Raw genomic sequence first — 21,069 nt, forward strand, 5'->3', positions numbered from 1 at the left:
TGATGATGAAGCAAAGGCAGAGGTCCTGAATGCCTTCTTCGCCTCAGTTTTCAACAGTAAGGAGAGAGGAGGAGGAGGCAAATGGCCTCTTAAACTGGGGGATGGGGTCGGGGAGCAGTGTGTTCCCCTGGAAATTCATGAGGAATTAGTTCAGGACCTGCTGAGCCATCTGGACACCCACAAGTCCATGGGACCAGATGGGATCCATCCCAGGGTGCTGAGAGAGCTGGCAGCTGAGCTGGCCAAGCCACTCTCCATCATTTTCCAGCAGTCCTGGCTCACCGGAGAGGTTCCAGGAGACTGGAAAATGGCCAACGTGGTCCCCATCCACAAAAAGGGTCGGATGGAGGAACCTGGGAACTACAGACCCGTCAGCCTGACCTCAGTGCCAGGGAAACTGATGGAGCAGGTTCTCTTGGGGCCAATAACTGCGCACCTGAGGGATGGCAAAGATCTCAGGTCCAGCCAGCATGGGTTTAGGAAGGGCAGATCCTGCCTTTCTAACCTGATCTCCTTCTATGATCAGGTGACCCGCTTGGTGGATGTGGGGAGGCCTGTGGATGTGGTCTATCTGGACTTCAGCAAGGCCTTTGACACTGTCCCCCACAGCAAACTGCTGGCTAAGCTGTCAGCCCGCGGCTTGGATGGTAACACTCTGTGCTGGGTTAGGAACTGGCTGGAGGGCCGGACCCAGAGAGTGGTGGTGAATGGTGCCACATCCAGCTGGCGGCCAGTCACTAGTGGTGTCCCTCAGGGATCAGTGCTGGGCCCCATCCTCTTTAACATCTTCATAGATGATCTGGATGAGGGCATCGAGTCAGTCATCAGCAAGTTTGCAGATGACACTAAGCTGGGGGCAGATGTGACTGAGCTGGAGGGCAGAAGGGCTCTGCAGCGGGACCTTGACCGCCTGCACAGATGGGCAGAGGCCAATGGGATGGGGTTCAATAGCTCAAAGTGCAGGGTGCTGCACTTTGGCCACAACAACCCCATGCAGAGATACAGGCTGGGGTCGGAGTGGCTGGAGAGCAGCCAGACAGAGAGGGATCTGGGGGTACTGATTGATACCCGCCTGAACATGAGCCAGCAGTGTGCCCAGGTGGCCAAGAGAGCCAGTGGCATCCTGGCTTGTATCAGGAGTGGTGTGGTCAGCAGGAGCAGGGAGGTCATTCTGCCCCTGTACTCTGCACTGGTCAGACCACACCTCGAGTACTGCGTTCAGTTCTGGGCCCCCCAGTTTAGGAAGGACACTGAGATGCTTGAGCGTGTCCAGAGAAGGGCGACGAGGCTGGTGAGAGGCCTTGAGCACAAGCCCTACGAGGAGAGGCTTAGGGAGCTGGGGTTGTTTAGCCTGGAGAAGAGGAGGCTCAGGGGTGACCTTATTGCTGTCTACAACTACCTGAGGGGTGGTTGTGGCCAGGAGGAGGTTGCTCTCTTCTCTCAGGTGGCCAGCTCCAGAACAAGAGGACACAGCCTCAGGCTGCGCCAGGGGAAATTTCGGCTCGAGGTGAGGAGAAAGTTCTTCACTGAGAGAGTCATTAGGCACTGGAATGGGCTGCCTGGGGAGGTGGTGGAGTCGTCGTCCCTGGGGCAGTTCAAGGCAAGGTTGGATGTGGCACTTGGTGCCATGGTCTAGCCTTGGGCACTGTGGTAAAGGGTTGGACTTGATGATCTGTGAGGTCTCTTCCAACCTTGGTGATACTGTGATACTGTGATAACTCAGGAATACTGTGTGTGATAATTAATGCTTATAAGCAGTAGTATAATTAAAATGAAGAGCTGTGCACTTCCAAAGGATTATTAATTTTATTATAATCATTGTTACTGCACCAAGCTATTGTAAATTACTAAAAGATAGCCCATTACCATGAATTTTCTTGAGATTATTTTGTATGGTGTTAAAATGAGAGTGTTAGACTGCAGAAAACTCATAATGAAGTTATAAAAGTGAGTTTACATCCTATTCCTTAAAATGGTATTATCCATCCTGCCAGCAGTCAAAATTATTAACAGAAATGATTAACAGAAAAAATTACTAATCTATCATTTCACTTCTAGCCATGTTCATTCATATACTGCTTGCTGAAAATCTCTCATCTTTGCCTCAATGATTTTCGAGTCATATGCCAGGAATGGCTGTCATTCCAGGAAAAAAAGGTTGAGGCTAATGATTATAAGCAACAAGGTTTCTGCATTTTAATAAGGGCCCCTTTGCCATCCAAGCTGCTGAATCTGATAGTGTGGGAGATTTCAGCACTGAGAATGTAAGCACAATTCAAATCCTGTGGCCTAGGAGGCGATGAGCTTTTTGCTAAGTTGTGGTCACCCTGTGGCTGCAACCAGGTGCTCATATGCCAGGGTGAGACTAACCCTGGCTGGATCAAGAGATGCCTTGCCTTAATGCTTCCAGCTCTGGGCTCTTATCCTCTACATTACAGGACAGTCCCTCAGTTAAATCAATCTACCTACTTGACTGTGCTCTAAAGTATGCTGTGAAATGAATTCAATGAAAAATGCTACTAACAACATCTTTTAAAATTTTTAAATGGCTAATTTTAAAAGCTGGTTTAGAATATGGTTGTACCTTGAGACTATCTCTATGAAAATTTAAATTATCTTTGTTAAAAGCCACTTTTAAATGGTTATTTGGATTAATACTTTAGAGTTTTTCAAAAACACAAGATGAATTATACTGTCAATAAAATTAATTTATTTCCACTGTCAGTAAGGAAGAATTTCTTATGCATAATTTCTGCCTCTTACTTGACTGGCTTTCTAGACATTCCAATTTACCTTCTTGATGAGTTGAGAATAAAAGATTTCTCTATTCTAAGCCAAAAGATTAATTACAGAACAAAGAGTGCCTGTGAAGAAAAATGTTATTCCTTGCCCTTTACAGATGCTCTAAGAAAGTAATTAGTTAGGAGTCTAACCAAACTCTGAGTAGGATTTGCAAGGCAGGTTAAACCACCTCTGTCCTTGCTGACACTTTGCTGTTCTGGGTGCTAGGAAGCACTCTAGTTTAATTGAAACACTCCAGTCACCAGACAAGACACTCTCCCTGTGACAGCAATCTTAGCGTGAGAAAACATGACCTTTCTCCTTAGGGAATGGGATTTCAGAAAGGCTGACAACATTGTCATTAGAGTACTGTGTTCAGTTCTGGGGTCCCCCTTTAAGGGGGACAGGGATACACCAGAGAATGTCCAACAGAGGGCTATGAGGATGACTAAGGCAATGAAACATCTATCTTATGAGTAAAGGCTGAGACACCTGGGGCTGTTTAGTCTGGAAAACAGAAGACTGAGAGGAGATCTTATGAATGTTTACAAATATCTGAAGGGTAAGAGTCAAGAAGAAGGGGCTAGTCTCTTTTCAGCAGTTTCCTGTGACAGGACAAGGGGCAATGGATACAAACACAGGAAATTCCACCTCAACATGAAGAAAAACCTCTTTACTGTGAAGGTGCCAAGTACTGGAATAGGTTATCCAGAGAGGGTGTGGAGACTTTTAAGACCTGTTTGGATGCGTTCCTATGTGACCTGCCCTAGGTGATTCTACTTTGGCAGGGAGGTTGGATGCAGTGATCTCTGGAGGTCCCCTTCAACCCCTTCCATTCTATGATTCTGTGATTCTATGATTGCACCATAAAGCTGCAAGCACAGCAGTGCCATGCAGTAAGCAATAGTGCTATGGACTCAGAGAGATGGTTACTCTCACAAAAGGCTCAACTGATGCAAAGACTTGATTTTTTCCAACTTCGTTTGGGAAATGTTTTCCTGCGACATGAAGCCAATTCCAAGGATGCTGTGAATATTTCAGTGGCAGCAGGCTGAAGAAATGGTCTGAGTGGAACCTCATGAAGTTCAACAAAAAAGTGCAAAGTCCTGCACCTGAGGAGGAACAATCTCATGCACTGACAGATGGAAAGCAGCTTGTCAGAAAAGGACCTCCAGGTCATGGTGGGCACTGGGTAGAAGAAGAGACGTCAATGTGCCCTTGCCACAAAGATGAGTAATATCCTAGGCTGCATTATGAAGTGTGGTGAGTGGCTTGGGGGAGGGGATCCTTCCACTTTATTCAGTGCTGGTGAGCCCACACATGGAGTTGTATTCAATGATCTTGAAGGTCTTTTCTAACCTGCTTAATCCTGGGATTCAGTTATGGGTTCTTTGTTACAAGAGATACCAAAGACATACTGGAAAGAGTGCAGTTAAGGGCCATGGAGATGATGAAGGTACTAGAGAATTTTCCCAGTGAAGAAAAGCTGGGACTGTTCAGCCCTGAGAGGAAGAGGTTCAAGGAGATCTCACCAACATACATAAATACCCAAAGAAGGGCCACAGAGAGTCCAGACTCAGTTTCTTCTTAGTGGTGCATAGCGATAGGATCAAAAGCAGCTGGCACAAACAGAAACACAGGAGGTCCCCTCTGAACATCAGGAAGCACCTTTTCACAGAGAATGTGAATGAGCATTGGCACAAGCTGCCCAGAGTTTGTGAAATCATAGAATATCTTAGAAGGGACCCATAAGGATCACCATGTTCAAAACTCTGCTTGTTGGAGGACTACCTAAAATTAAATGGTATGACTTAATAAGAGCATCATCCAGATGCTCATTGAACTCTGACAGAGTTAGTGCCATGGCCACTTCCCAAGGAGCTTGCTCCAGTGATTGACCAACCACTCTCTCAATAGTCCAGTCTGAACTCTTGATGGAGTTTCATCTCATTTCCTCTGTCCTATCACTGGTCACTATAGAAACAAGTCTTCATCCTTGAAGACACCCAAAAGATATCAAGACATGGTCTTGTTCAACCTGATTTAGGCAGCCCTGTCTGAGCAGGGAGGTTGGACAAGATGAGCTCCAGGGATTCCTTCCAACCTCAACTGTTCTGTGTTTCTGTGACTTATGATTTGTTGAACAACTGGTCTAGAGGTTCATGTTTAAAGAGCACTCTGCAACAGGATGGATATATTTAATACTATGAGGTGGAATTCACTGTATCATGTGTATTTACTCATTTTTGTCATTTGTCTTTGCTCTCCTTCTGGTTAAGTCTGCCCATTGAATCATCCACCAAAACCCTTACCCAAACACATTTTGGAGATGGAACCATCTTTGTCTACTGCCCTGTGAAGCACCTCCTCGTTGCAGCGAAGCACAACACTGACACATGGCACAGTTGTACTTGGCATGCTCACACACCACCACGGAGGACTCTTGTGCCCTTCCCTGAGGGAATGTGCCACCAATCCGGACACTCTACTAGAGGCAAGACAAACCGAGCTCAATAGCATTCTAGGGGGCCCAATGGTGTCCGCTGGTCGCGGAGATGACCGCACGGACGCACCGCGCCCCGGCGGCCTGAAGTGCGAAGCGCTGCCCGTAGGCTGCCGTCCCTAACCCCTCGTCGGCCCCCCGCGGGCCGCCCTCCCAATGGCCGCCTCTGCCACGCGGGGGGCGGTGCTCATCTCTCCAACGCCTTTCAAACGGGCCAACCGCCGGGCGCGGAGGGAGGGCGTGTCGGCCCGCAGGCCCCGCCTGGGACTTACAGCGCCATTTTGTGCTGGGCGGCAGGATATCGATCGCCGCTCCGCCACCGGCGCGCAGCTGGCGGAGTGTGGTGAGGCGGCGGGCGACACCTTTTCGCAGCTGTGCTTTCTCGGCGTCTGCCGTCTCCCCCCCGCCGCAGCCCCATACGCTCTTCCTCTGCCTCCATGACCCGCAGTAGGAAGCAGGCGGCGCTGGAGAGAGGAGCCGCGAAGATGAACCAAGAGGCAGGGAGCGCCGCGGCTCCGGCCGCAGGAGCGCAGGCGACGGGGGCAGCCGACGGCGGAGCGGCTCCTGCCGCCTGGAGGCTGGAAGGGGAAGCGGAGAAAGTTGTGTACTCGCGCTCTCAGATCTCCTTCGCCGGCACCAAAGCGCTGGGCGACGCCCTCAAGATCTTCATGCCGAAGTCTACAGAGTTCATGAGCTCCGACTCGGAGCTTTGGAACTTCCTCTGCAGCCTCAAACACGAGTTCTCTCCAGTTATCCTTCGCAGCAAGGACGTTTACGGATACGCCTCCTGTCGCGCCGTCGTACCCGATCCCCCACCGCCCTCGGCGGAACGGCCCCGCCGCCGCACCGGCAAACGGCGTTTCCCGGCCGCCGACACCAAGCGTCGGGCCGCGGCGGTGGGTGGCAACGCCAAGCGGCGGAGGCGGCGGCGGCGCCGCAGGAGGGGTCGGGAGAGGCAGCGGCAAGTGACCGCGGCTTCAGCGGCCGGCGGCCCCCGCGGCGAGGAGGAGACGGCGGAGTTGGGGCAGCCAGGCAACGAGGCGGACAGTGAGCAGGACAGCGCGGCGGAGGGCGCCACCTGGGAGCCCTTCGGCCGCAAGTCGCTGGAGGAGATTTGGAAGGCGGCCACCCCCCGTCTCACCACCTTCCCCACCATCCGGGTGCGGGGCAGCGTTTGGAGCCGGCGGAGCCTGGCGGCGGTGCGGCGCCGGGCGCAGCGGATTCTTGGCGTGGACCTGTCTCCCGTGGTGCGGCTGCGCCGCTTCCCCGTGGCGACGTCCTGAGGCCGCAGGGAGGCCTCTCTCCCCGACGCGGGAGGGGGCAAAGCTGGCGCTTTATACCTTCGCCGTGGTGCGGATAAAGAGACCGATATCAGTCGCCTGTTTACATTGCTTTTGTCGGGATCGCGTTCTGCAGCACTTTATGGCTCGGTTGCTGGGGGGAGGGGGGACCGGCCCCCCAAGATGCATTGGGGGCAGCCTGCCGGGCCGCCGTGCAGCCGGGGTCCGGCCTCGCCCAAGACCGGGCTGCGGTGCGTCTCCTCGCCGGGGCGCCGAAGGGTGCGAAGGACCATTAGACAGGTATCACGCGTGGGGACCAAGTTCCACTTTTTTATCTCCCGTTGGGCTACCTCACTGGTCCAGATGTCCACCCATGACGTTAATTTCCAAAGCAACTTTCCATGCTTGTATAATAAAGCACCATCTGATTCTTGCTATTTTCCCCCCCCCCACCCCTTTCCCAATGGATTATGTATGCTTTGTGGTGTTGCACTAGTATGTGCTCAGGGTATTTTGAATCCCAGGCATTCCCAAGTTTCGGTTTACTCTGGTCAAGGATGCATAACGAATGGAAGTTCAAGACTCGTGGCTGTTCTTGATGGTGCAAAACTGTTTTTTAAGGAAAAAAAAATCCATCAGCTTAGTGATATATAAAGATGTATTGCGCAGCATAATTGTTACACTTTTGTATCTGAAGTAATTTTTCAAGTTTTTTCTAGTTGAACTAAGTATTTGTTTCTATTGAGCACCTAAATATAGAATCATCCTGATATTTTATAAGCCTCTTTACTTTAGGAAAGCTCATTTGGTTAACCTAAGTGAACTTAATAAAAGTGAAAGAACAAGTGGCTTTTTCAGTCCAGTGAAACTGCACAGGGATGCTTTCTTTGTACCATCTAGGCACTTGATGTAAACAAGCTTAGCGTTTGAATAATGTAACTGCTCATCTAAGCAGTGTGGAGGTATCTGAAGGTGAGTTCTGATTAAATGGTAATGTTGGCACTGACAGCCAAGAGTCAGTAGCTGGCAAGATGCAAATGCCATGTTGAAGTGCTTCTGTGCAAAAAGAGCAAGACTCAGTACATGACCACTTCATAACAAAATGGCACTGGTTGTCATCCTGGGGTTATGAGATGAGGGAAGATCATATTTACCATAATTACTTGCATGTAGTTTATAAACCTCTCCTGGGTTGTGCAGTAGACTGATGCAAAATTCGTGATGTAGCTTGATTATTTTGGTTTAAAATTACGACATCAATCTACATGATAGGCAGTCTCTTCATAAACTGATTTATTAAGGGCTTTCTTTAGGTCTTATGCCTTGTGGTTGGTGTGTGAAGGGCAAAGGGGTGTGTGTGTGTGTCTGTGTGAGAATGTGATTTATTTAAAACTTTTAAGTCTTGGGAGGGAAATAAATGCTTGGTAATAGTTCAAGCCTCTAGTATCCTGGCAAATGAGACTTACACCAATTTCTGCAGTATAATGAAGAATACCATCACAACTTGTTATGGAATATTTTGGTGACTTTCTGATGGCTGTCTACTGCTTCTTGCCTGCTGTTTGCAGAGGCAATACAATCATCTGATGTGTAGAGGATGACTGTAAAGACTTCTTATCGCTAACCTAAAGCAGCCCATTCTAAAGCCTGTTTTATATGTTATTTATGTTTTATTCCTTGAAGCAAATATCCATCAGACTTGAAATTGTTTACATAATGTTAGGCTGCCTGCTGATTGCTGCAGTAGTGCCACGTCACATTTCAGAAGTAAATTAGGAAATGAAAGTTCAAGGGTGCATATTGTGCTGTTTTTCTGGCTATAATACTTGGCTAAATATAAAGCTGAAATTGTGTTGATTTAGGACAAGCTGCAGTGTGACCAAATGCTGAGGCTCCAAGTTGTTGTTTTTTTTTTTTTTTTTTTGTTTAGCAGTTCAGAATTACAATTTAAGAGTATCACCACTAGTTCTCAAAGTATATAGTTGACTTCAAGGCTCCTACTTTTAGGCTACTTTTTAATACGATTTTGAAATAACCTGTATGGAAACATGATAAAATTGTCATGTGCAGATTCTCCACTTAACCCATAAACAGGCACGGGGCAGTAGATCTAATTTTAAGGGTAGTTAATGCAATAGGAGGCACTCTTAAATCTCTGGAGGCTTATCCTGAAATGTTCTTTGTGGATACAAAATATAGTGAAGTAACTTGAACTCTGAGTGGCTTCTATTGTGTGGGCTGCAAGTCTAAGGCTTTTTTTCCCCCCTCTTGGTTGTGTTTTGACTTCTGGATTTTTGACATGGCAACTTTATTTGGGATCTAATATGCCTTGCTGTTACCCTGTTAGCAAGTTGGATTGGGAGATCATGGTAGTCTAAACTTCTCTGGCAGCTACATTTACAGATTCTTAACTGAGCTATTTCAGGATTATCTCTTCCATCTTTCTTCTCTTTTGCTCTCTTGAAGCTGCAACTCCTACCTGCTTCTCTGCTCATCTGGGGAAGCAGTCAGGAAACTTCAGTTTTAGGTTTGGGCAGGTTGATACCTGTTGGCTTTTGTTTGACCTGTAGACCAGATCTGAGGAAGTTTGGAAGAGGGTGTGCAAAACTACTGCAATATTGAGTTAGATCATTTTAAGCATGGAAGCCTTATGAGGTTTTACTTTGTATGAAGTGTAATGGATTAGGTGGACTTCTGGTCTAACTTTGTGTGGCTCTTACTACACACACACTGAGCAGTGTGCAAGGCGTGATTTGCCTGATTTCACTCAGTGATTTCAACATCTTGTCATATGGTCCACTTCTGAGACTGACAAATTGCAGGCCCAGAATAAATCTGGTGTACAACGTCCAATCTAGTTCAGTTAGCACAGATGGCTTTGTACTGAACAGGAGTCTTGTGGTAGCCTGTGTTGCCAAATTTCTCTTGCAGTAGCTGATTCCCTCCCATATGAGCTCTTCTCATACAGTTACTTTGTGTACTGGGTGTTGTGCTATTTCCCTGTCCAAATAGAGTTTTCATCCAGTCAAAATGCCGCAATGCCAAAAGGAGTGCCAGAAAGAATTATGTGATGGCCCCAGACATCAAGGAGAGAATTGAGATGACCATTGTCTAACATGTTGCCTAGTGTTGGCTTTGCTTTCAAGAGGCAATGCCTTCTGAGTTACTGTATATATATATTATTCAGGACTGAAGCCCAAAAAAATAAATCAATGCTTTCTTCTGTACCCTTCTGTAAATTTTCTTCTGTACCCTAGATATTGCACAGAGATGTTCTGCATCAAAAAGATCAAAGGGTGTAATTGATCCTTGAAACCATCTGTTGCTAGTTGTAAACAACTCTCTATATGCCCAAAACTCCTGCAGTGCATTGCTGTATGTATTTGACAAAAGACAAGACTTAACTGTACTTGGATTTTGCCCTGAGTGGGTAGGGGGTGTCATACTGCCTTGCCTATCAGGAGCAAAGGGCAAAGGGAATCCAGTGTGTAGATTGCATCTTTGGTCCCCCAAAAATTTCCACTTTCTGCTTCTTCAGCAAGGCAGTCATGGACTCTTCATACTATTTAAAGCTGTTATGCTAATTGTAGTGGATCAGTGCTGTAGTTTGAGTCCAAGAAGTTTTGCATGAAACCAGTAGTACTGAAAGCATCCCTGTTTCCTTTTGGCCCAACTGAAACAAAAATTGTATTTGAGATGAAAACACTAATTTGAGGTCGAACAGTGTTTCATTTGACATGAAATACTTTGATCTGCTTGTGTCTATAAATCTGGAAGCAAAGTACTTGATTCCCAGGAGTGAATTACCTCACAGAAGTGGAGCAGTGTACATCAAGTAAGATAGTAGATCAGAAATCTTGGACTTCTAGAGACTGAAATTCCGGTGCCGCCTTTGTCTCAGAGAACATTTGAAGTTCTGACCTCTGGGAACTATAAAATTTGGTACAATTTCATTCTTACTAGCCATATGGGTATTGGGGGTTTTAGGGAACATCTTGGTTCTTCAACTGATATTTTAGCCTAACTGCTTTTACTAAGGGCAGACTGGAGGCAGACCCATTCCAGACTATTCTCTGGAGCACGCCGCTCAGGTAATGACACCAAACATGCTGCTTGTGAGCATCAATTTCTAACTACCGTGAGGCATGCAGTATGTATGGTAGTGAGACTGCATAGGAGAATTTGTGCAATGCTTCTTATCCCCAGTCAAAGCAAAGCCATTTTTCCATACTATAAAATAAAATGTATTTCCTTGACACTAGTGCCTAAATATATTTATAAAAGTACAAAAGAATTATTTTAGTTCTTCTGTGGTTGCTGGTATTTTCTTATGTAAAAAGACTTGAAAATATTTTTTTGGGTTGATACCAAGAATAGTGTCTCATTTATCTACTTACTTTGAAGCTTCTCTGGAACCTGTCAAGTAGAACTTGACATTAGGGGAGATGGAAGAAATGAGCCTTCATTCCTGCAGTTCATTTTTAGTCAAACAGACGTGGAGGATGCCCAGCCAAACAGAAAAGCATACCGTTTCCTGTACTCTCCAGAGCCCTTTTAAGAAAGCTTCCATTCCAGTTGTCATTCAGCCTCCTTATCTGAGATTACAGGAGATGAGAAGTGATAGTGTTGAAGTTAAAAAGGTGTCAACAGGAAAGCCCTATTCCTTGAGCTGCTCTAGATTTTCACAGAATTGTCAGGGCTAGAAGGGACCTCAAAGATCATCCAGTTCCAACCCACCTGCCATGGGCAGGGACACCTCACACTAGATCGGATTCTCCCCATAGCTACTTCTTTCGGGAGTGAAGAGAAGCTGTACCTATCCTCACTTCCTAGGGTGGTCTTCAGAAGAGAGGCAGTGTGAATGGTCTGGAGTAGATGATTTGGCATGGGCAATTTCACCTCTTAACTTGCAATAGGATAAGAATGGAGAGGACCTGTTCATAAGGAAACATAGCATTACCCTAACTTCATGTTTAGGCAGCAGTCAGCGTTACTCGAAATACCAGATGCCGTTGGCAATCGGATGGTATTTCCTGGATGAGAGGTAAGAAAACAAGCAGAAAGAACCTGATGTAATGAGTCCTTGTGGCTGAGTCTGCATGATGTAAGATGCCTTTTCAAAGAATTTGGAAACGGAAGATTTCTTTCCATCTCCCCGTGAATCCATACACTTGAATTCTAAAATGAAGGTGCTCTGTTATTATAGGTACCCACTTTGTACATCCCAGGTTTGTTAAAATATTTTATAATAAAACTTATCCCATGGCTCCATGAGAACTGGTGAATAACAAGCACGTGCTGCTGAATTGACTGTGCAGTGTCAGGGTATGTGGCAAACTGACACAGTACAGTTCACTCCCTCTAAGGGTATGTGGCACAGGCTGGGACCAGCGATTTAAGTTTCCTATAAACAGCACAAAGAATGGACTGAGCTGCTCTTGTCACTTACTCTGCCCAAGTTCCAATGTAAGGGGTCCAAATACCAATTATTTCCTAATCTACAAAGTGTATTTATGTATAGCAAAGACTGGGTTTTATATATTGTGTGTATAATAATGTATGTAAGCTTGTAATTAGAATTTGTGTGTGTATATATGCATGCACACAGAGACATGCACTCACGCAAAAGCAATTCTCTTGAAACAGACTTCTTCAACTGCTGTTGTATCCAATGTATATTCTGAAAGTGCTCCACATTTCCATGCTATGTAGTGTCAGCAAAACTGTCTTAAGGCCACTGCAATCCTTCCTGGGATCTATCTCAAGTATTTCTAACAGTTACCCCATCCACAAACCACTTTGCAATAAGATTTCTGTCTCATGATGAATCCACTAATGTGAAGTTGTGGTGCAAGCTCCACTTTGCAAGCTCCCAAGACTGCAGATGCTAAGGAAATTTAGCACTTCTAGAAGAATGGAAATCTGATTTTCGGTCTTCCAGTGGTAGTTTGATAGAGTAAGCAACCAGAAACAGGAGAATTTTAAAACCAATTTTATCTTTTGTCTTAGTTGGGAAATTGGAGTGCTGTTCTTTCTGCTGCTAATCAGCCTTCAGTAGGAAGGGTCAGACAGCTAAGGCATAAAATGTCTTCCACTTAAGTACTTTTTTTTTCCCTCAGGAAGAAACATGGAGCACCACTTCCTGTGAAGGCACAGAAGTAGTGCTGTGCTGATTCTGAGTGGGCTTTGATGTGGCTGTATATGTCAGGTACTTCAACTTATGCTAAAGAATGACCTTCACTCTTAGACTTTTCAAGGAGTTTGAAGTTTAAATCTTTGAAAGTGCTGCCCACACTGTTTTTTCTTCCCAAAGGTGTATGCATTGCCCAGGAAGTTGTGTGTGGGCAACATAAAATAATTCTGGTTGGAAGTGACTTAAAGAGGTTAACAAAAGTGGTCTTAAGTACTCTTTTAAAAAGACAGAGTAAATAGGGAGAGAAGTAATAAGAATCAAGAATGTCAGGAAAATGTCCTGAGTTGAAATCCAGGACATTATTTGAATTACTGGGGGGGAAAAGGGCATAAACATATTAAGTATTTGAGTACTGATCCATCAGATGTGTTGATTTATTATCAGTAAATCAAGACCCTTTGTCTGACAACTGTGCATGAATTACTTCCATCTGCACATGAATTTCACCTCATTGTCTGATATCCAGTAGGAGTGGTTTCATCCATCTTTCCACTGGACCAGGTGTCATTCATAATACCTTGTGGTTTTTTGTCTCAACTGGCTTAACATTTTTCTCATTGTCCATTTCCTCACATCCATCTTTCCCTTCGAAGTATGTAAGAATCCCCTTCCTACATAGGGAAGGAGGGAAAACCATAATTGTAGCAATCATGTCCTACTTGGATCAATTCGAAGGAGACAAAACCTCAAGGCTTTTGGAGGGCTGCCTGAAATGGTTTTGACAAATCAAAAATCGACTTAATGAAAAATGTTTTATCTAAAAGAAATGCACAAAGCATCCACTTGGTTTAACATGATCTTGTTGGCATTTTAACGAAGACATCTTTTATTAAAAAGAAAAAAAAAAGCCAACTTTTGGCAAAAGTAGAAAAGAGCTCTGGGAGCTCATTTATTTTCATTCATTTTTCTCTGGTTTTCTCACCACCACTACCAAGCTCATGGTTTTGTAAGTACCCCTGTGAAGGACTCATTAAACAAATAACTGAGGACCCCATAGGCAAGAGGGTTAGGCACAGACCTTACATGCAGAGTAGGATATTAGGATCACTGTGTGCTCCTTGCTGATGTTTAGCATCCCCCTTGTCTCACAGCACTTCTTTGCTGAAGGAAGGCAGTCTGAAACCTGAGTCTGAAAGGCTGTTGTCTCTTATGTTGCACAGGATTTTCTGCTGGGTTCAGAGCATAAAACACTACGGTTTCGGAATTGCAGTTCTCCATGTTGCCTCGCTGGAATGCTACATAATGTTAGGTGTGCTAGATAAGGAAATAATATTCCATGTTGGCAGCATTGCTAATTGTGTACATAATTTTGCTCACTCCTGTCACAAGATTGGCTTAATTTTAAAAAAATTACATATGCCTGTGCCTTTTGTGAGTCAGTAAATTTAATGCTTTTCAAGATTTATCTCCAAGAAAAACAGAATCTTGCTTTAATTTTGAATGATAAATAAGTTTTCTTCATCTAGGAATGGGGATAGTAAGAAAAACATCTAATACCATGATCCTGGCAATAAACCCCCAACAAGTTGGCAGTCATGGGCCAGAGAAGACAAGGCTTGGGAGTGAGCCAGGGCCTGCCTGTGAACAGGAGCAGGAGGCTGTAGACAGCTGTCTGGAATCTGTCTGGACAGCAGGCACCCCAGCAGATGAGAGTGTCACGCAGGGAAGCAGCTTTTTGCTGCTATGTGAGCTGTAACATCAGAGCTTGTTTCCACTTCAAGTGGTTTCCTGTTAGAACTGCAACAGGCAAGCCCTGCCCCTGAAGATGAAAGTTAGCTTTCCAGAATCACAGACCCATCAAGGTTGGAAAAGATCTCTAAGATCATCAGGTCTGGCCATCCACCAACACTGCCATGACAATTAAACCATGTCCTGAAGTGCCATGTCTAGATGTTTTCTGAACACCTCCAGGGTTGGTGGCTCCACCACCTGGTCATCCCATTCCAATCTCTGACCGCTCTTTCAGTAAAGAAAATTTTCCTGATATCCAGTCTAAGCCTCCTCTAGCACAACTTGAGGCCACTTCATCTTGTCCTGTTGCTAGTTGCATGGGAGAAGGGACCAACACCTACCTCACTACAACCTCTTTCAGGTACTTGTAGAGAGCAATAAGGTCTCCCATCAGCCTTCCCTTCTCCAGACTAAACAATCACAGTTCCCTCAGACAATTCTCTTACGACTTGTTCTCTAGACCCTTCAACAGCTTCATTGTCCTGTGCTGGACATGCACCAGCAACTCAGTGTCCTTCTTGTAGTGAGGGGCCCAAAACTGAACACCAACACTGAGTACAAGGGCATGATCACTTCCCTCCTCCTGCTGGCCACACTGTTTCTGATATAGGCTAGAATTCTGTTGGCCACCTTGGTCATCTGAACACAGTACTGGCTCATGTTCAGCTCCCTGTCAACCAGGATCCTCAGGTCCTTCTCTGCCAGGCAGCTTTCCATGCCCCAAGCCTGTACTATTGCATGAAGTTGCTATGATTCAGGGGCAGGACCTGGCATTTTGTCTTGTTAACCTTCATACAGTTGACCTCAGCCTGTTCATCTATCCAATCCAGATCATGGAATGGAGTTGTATGAGCAGGAGGTTTTGCATGGACCAGCTCTCAGCCTCAGGTGGATGCTGGGAGACCAGCTTCAGTGTTTCATATCTGTGTCACCCCTTCCCAGTTTTTGCAAGGTGACCCTACTGTTCAGAAAACAGTTATTTCTGTCAAGTCTGTGTATCAGTGTTTTCTGGGTGTGGGGACACAGGGATCTCAGTACAAGTATAGATCAAGCAAAGCAAAGCTCATAGCTTCAACTAAAAGGAATTTGAAATGGTACAAGGGTGTATTAACAGACCCTTGCATACCTCTGGGATCCAGTAGACCACAAAACCCTGTAAAACCAAGACAAAGTAGTTAAAGGGAAGCTACTGACAGAGGTAAAGACAATAAATCTCTACTCTTTGGCTTTCCTTGTTTATAAAGACTGAACACTGATGCTCTTTGGCACAGATGCCTAGGAAGAGCTTCTTGAAAATGGCCTTGAATTTGGACCTGATGGATGAGGAAGGATCTGACTCAGGCACCCAGAGCAGTTATAAAGGTGGTAATGGGCAGGAACCTGCTCATGGGCTAGTCCCCAGGCTGGAGAGGTGAAGGGATACTTGGCTAGTCCTTCCAGCAAAAGACAGGCTGACTCATATCACCAGGAAGGATGTTCCTCAGTTTTCCAGTTCTTACCCTGTTGGCCTTGATAGAGTGACCACAGTGCTGTACCTTCATTCACCCACCCCTTGCTATTTCAGCCTCTTCTTCCCTCCTTCAAGCTTCCCCTTGCCCCCTCCCCGCTTCTGGTGAGGTGACACCCCAAATGGGGCAGAGCGTGATGAAGGTAGATTGTCTCTACAAAGTGGCTGAAGGCAGGAGCCAAAGCTGCTTTCCAAATCTTACAGAACTGATACCAGGGAAGTGGCCTAGACTCAATATACATCTCCATAGAAGTTTGCTCATCAGCTCTCACTGCTATTGAAACCACTGGCATGTTAAAACACCTTGTTACTAGTGGCAACCATTTTCTGCTCAACTTATTTCTGTCCTTTCAAATACTGGGAGAGGATAAAGTAGCATTTCTTGTTTGCTTGGGAAGATCCAGTATCCTTTATGTTCCTGCGTGGGTCATCCTCCCCCCCCACCCCCTACCAATTTTGCAGACCACAGTCGCAGCCAGTGATTTGTCAGCTTGGATGCCTCTGGCAGAGAGGGTTTTCCAGATACCTGCCATAACCTGGTCTTTCCTTGTGCTGGTATCTGCAAGCATAGCAGAGCCTGGAGCCTGGAGCCTGTCCAAGTGTGCAGTGTGAGCCTCATGTCTCCTGCCTTCTGTTAGCTGCCCGGGCATCCTCGATTTCCTTCAGCAGAATTATTTTGTCTAGCTCTGAGATAAAAATAACTCACTGTTTTTTAGGGAGAGATCCTAGAGAGATGTTCTCAAGAAAAGACCACTAAGCAGCAGAACAAAGAAACCAGAAGGGTACAATTCTGTGATAAATTGATTACCTTTGAATGTACCTGTGTGGTCTGAGAATAAAACTACCAGAAACAGAGAGCAGCAATGTTGTCTGGGTTTTATTTTTAATTTGTATTATTTTGGGCTGTTGTTCCACTTCTTGCAGAATAATGTTGCCCTAGGACTCACACCCCACAAGGCTTGCATCCAGTGCACCATTTGTGTATCATTTAGTGCAGTACATAACTGAGGAAAGTTTTGGCCACCAAACCCCAACATCTAAGGTAATGCAAGAGCTGCTAGGAAGCTGCATTATGAGATTATGTTGCTTATGCATGACTTCCCAGTGACTGGTCTGCATCAGGAACAGTGTGGCCAGTAGGACAAGGGAGGTTATTCTTCCCCTGTACTCAACACTGGTCAGACCACACCTTGAGTACTGTGTCCAGTTCTGGGCCCCTCAATTCAAGAAAGATGTTGAGGTGCTGGAACATGTCCAGAGAAGGGCAACAAAGCTGGTGAAGGGCCTGGAGCACAAATCCTATGAGGAGAGGTTGAGGGAGCTGGGCCTGTTTAGCCTGGAGAAGAGGAGGCTCAGGGGTGATCTTATTACTGTCTACAACTACCTGAAGGGGCATTGTAGCCAGGTGGGGGGTGGCCTCTTCTCCCAGGCACCCAGCAATAGAACAAGGGGACACAGTCTCAAGTTGTGCCAGGGTAGGTATAGGCTGGATGTTAGGAAGAAGTTCTTCACAGAGAGAGTGATTTCCCATTGGAATGGGCTGCCCAGGGAGGTGGTGGAGGCACCGTCCCTGGAGGTGTTCAAGAAAAGCCTGGATGAGGCACTCAGTGCTATGGTCTAGTTGATTGGATAGGGCTGGGTGATAGGTTGGACTGGATGATCTTGGAGGTCTCTTCCAACCTGGTTGATTCTATGATTCTATGACTTTTTTTGTTCTTGCCTCTGGCAGCCTACTTCTACAAAAAAAACAACCCAGAATCTGTTTCTTAGACATAGTTTATAATAATTAAAAGGATTTAAAGATAGCTTTTGGAATACATTTGGTTTCTGATCATTTGGTTTCCACTGAAGAGCCTTATAACTAAAGCAGGTCTTTAAAGAGTGAAGTGGCATTATTCCCATTTCAGGTTGATGTGTATTAAACCCAGGTTTTAATACAGATCAACATTTTAAAGCTTGAGCTTATACCACTACAGAGAGCTATGGGACACCAAGTTTAGTTGTCAGACTTTTACACTTATAAGTGAACATTCTGATCTCTGCAAATTAACCTTTGACTGTCTTGGTGTTGTACAGAAGATGTGAAGTCTCTCTAAGGAAATCCTGGGTCGTCTCTGAGGCAGCTGGATGAAGTGCTCGAAGGTTTGCCCACCTCCATCTTCACTGCCCTGTGCCTCTGCTGGCTGACCCTAGCTGGAAGGGTGCTGGTTGCAGTGTGCTCAAAGGGTTTTTCCCTTTGAATTCAGCCAAAATTGTTCCAGTTCTAGTCCTGGTAAGATGCTATGAGGCACCCTGTAGCATGGGTCTGTGGCTTCACAGGGCACGTGCTTCCTAACACAGTATGCTTAGAAGTTTTTCATGTTCTCTGGCCTCATTTGCAGCATCAGCTGAGGTTGTGGCATCTGGTTTCCAGACCAGAAGCAAAACTACTTTGTAAATGCAAATCTAAGTGCCAAACCTACATATCCTTAACAACTCGGGACATTCTTAGTGGCTAGTCCTAGCTAGAGGCTCCAGTTCAAGCGCTGCCATGCTTGCCACGCAGCTCCCTCAGAACTGCATTCAAGGTTGGACTAATGGGTTGACACTCAGCACCCTTGTTCTCCCCCAGGTCTTTCTGTGAGAGTGGCTGCTTCAAAGTCTTTCACTGTTGAAACTGTGTCCAATCCAGTTTAGTTTTTCCTTAAACCTGATCCTTTACTTATTGCCCAACCAGCATGTTTATACTGGGGTAACCACCACTTCTAGAAAAAACAGCTTTTCTTCCTATCACATGGAATTTTTTGTGGAGTATTTTATCTGTGATTTTAGAAGTCCACTTGGGATATGTATTTTCTATTTGTCTGCTTCTCTCAGAACATGGCCATGGGACTCATCCATTGCCCCTGAGTCCAGACAGTGGTGAGAGGGTGCAGAATACAGTGCAGACATGTCCCCCATACTCTTCTAAAAGCCTGCCCCTTAATGTATATGGATTTTTGCCTTTTCACTTCATTCTGTGTAAATGCAGTTTTGGTGAGCCCTATCTCCACGTGTTCAGAAGCAGAAAAACTGAAGTAGCTTGAGAGGCTGTCCTTTTTCTTGTTTTGGCATCTCTGTGCACCTCAGTTGCCAGAATGCTTCCAGCCAAGGCAGAACCAATATTTGTTCAGGACATTTTCTGAGTGTTGCCACACTCCTAACAACTGTTCTTAAATAGATGTTTCACTAAATGATTCATTACTCTTGCATCCTTCTTAAGTGTTGGTCTGTAGTTACCCAGTTATCTATATGCTTATGTTGTGCTTTTTAAATGCCTTATTTTGTCTCTTTTTCTTTCCTCAGTGTGGTATTTCCCCTTCTGTCTGTGGAAAAACATTAGTGTGACATCCATGGATGGCACTGGCTAGGACAGGAGGTGCAAGATGTTCACCTGATCAGAGCGCTGTCTGAACTGAACATCAGGAAGCCACTGTGGTCACCACACAAGCTCTGGGGCTTGGGGACATTGCAAGGAGATAGAGAGGAAGGGTTTGTGACTGCAACACACTTTCCTGCAGTTTATCACCAAAGGGTTTGACTACACATCTTAGTTAGTTTGAACAAAATAGAGATGTGATGGATTCAGCAGTGTCACAAATCTAAGAACACAATTGTTCCTTTCTTTCTTACTTTTCAGTTCTTTTCTGTTTCCATGATCTGACCCTTGCCACCTGCAGATGCACATCAGCTCCTTCTGTCCAAGGCCAAATTCCTTAGCACGAGAGATAAGGTGTCCTTGCTGACCCTTGCCTATGTAATGCCTTACTGGGAAGCCATTACTAGAGATGACAGAGCCAAATCTGCCCTTCAAGGATCTGTTGTTTGGATTCAGTAATCAGGAACAAGGGAAAAACAGTCCACAGGAAAAGAGTCACAACAGTACAGCATGTGCCAGTGCTCAGGGTGGTGAAAGGCAGGCTCCAGTGATGATAATCCTATGAGACAGTATTGTATTTGGCAGTCAGACACTTGTGTGATATGTGTTTTGGGAATCCCTTAGTGAGATGAGGAAAAAGTTTCCAGTTTAAAAGAAAACAATGACAGAAATGTGAATGAAAACTCACTGTGTTTAATTTAGGGAGTGTCCATGTTTATATCCTCCTTCAACCTTGGAGGAGCCATTGCTCTCCCACTCACCTTTAATCCACCTCTGTAGGCTTGAAGTTCCAGAGAAACATGATTTATTGTCAGAATTTATGTCAGGTTTTGTTGGTGGGAAAATTCTTCTGTTTTCTTAACTTTAGGGGACATGAATCATTGTGCAATGGGAGGCTTGGACATGAGGGCGAGCAAAAAGGAGAGTATTGGTTTTGTGAACTGGAGAGTACAAACCCCAACACCTTTTGGTAACTATTTATTAACAAAGCCTTCCACAGTCTTTCACTGTAGTTGAAATGTTAATGGTCTCTATTTCCTGAACATGTTTTAGGAATTTGTCAAGACTTTATTTTTTATGTATACAATGTTTTCAAATCTAACTTTCCACTTTTTGCTATTTTGCTATATTAATTATAAAGCATTCAAAATTGGATAAAAGCCTACTCTAAAAGAAAATTTAAATGATGCTTGAAAAGCATTTTTCATGTACTCAAAGCCTGGAGAACTTCAGTGCATGTTTCACATATCAATGCACAAGTAAAACATGCTGTAGAAGCTTTGTTAGGTGAGAAGTATTTTGACCAGTGGACGTAGTCTACCTTGACCTTAGCAAGGCCTTTGACACCATCTCCCATGGCATTTTAGTGAGCAAGCTGAGGAAGTGTTGGGATGGAAGAGCAGACAGTGAGGTGGATTAGAAACTGGTTGCAAGATAGAGTTCAGAGGGTGGTGATCAATGGTGCCAGGTCCAGCTGGAGAGCTGTGACTAGTGGTGTCCCCCAGGGATCATTGCTGGGGCCAGTCCTGTTCAACATCTTCATCAGTGACATTGATGAGGGCACAGAGTGTCTCCTCAGCAAGTTTGCTGATGACACCAAGCTGGGAGGCTTGGCTGAGACAGCTGAAGGCTGTGTGGCCATCCAGAGACCTGGACAGACTGGAGAGCTGGGCACAG

General features: G+C 45.4%; 1 protein-coding gene across 1 annotated transcript; it reads left to right on the plus strand.

The window, feature by feature from the left end:
- The first annotated feature begins 5,549 nt into the window (after window positions 1–5,549).
- CCDC71L (coiled-coil domain containing 71 like) lies at window positions 5,550–8,777 on the plus strand. Its single transcript, XM_064142512.1, has one exon. The coding sequence runs from the start codon at window positions 5,722–5,724 to the stop codon at window positions 6,565–6,567; it is 846 nt and encodes a 281-aa protein (XP_063998582.1). The 5' UTR covers window positions 5,550–5,721; the 3' UTR covers window positions 6,568–8,777.
- The last annotated feature ends 12,292 nt before the right edge of the window (window positions 8,778–21,069 follow it).

Source organism: Pogoniulus pusillus, chromosome 4, assembly GCF_015220805.1.
Source record: "Pogoniulus pusillus isolate bPogPus1 chromosome 4, bPogPus1.pri, whole genome shotgun sequence".
Lineage (NCBI taxonomy): Eukaryota > Metazoa > Chordata > Aves > Piciformes > Lybiidae > Pogoniulus > Pogoniulus pusillus.

Excerpts from the sequence above, each read along its gene's own strand:
- CCDC71L (XM_064142512.1), top strand. The coding sequence starts at position 5,722 with ATGACCCGCAGTAGGAAGCAGGCGGCGCTGGAGAGAGGAGCCGCGAAG.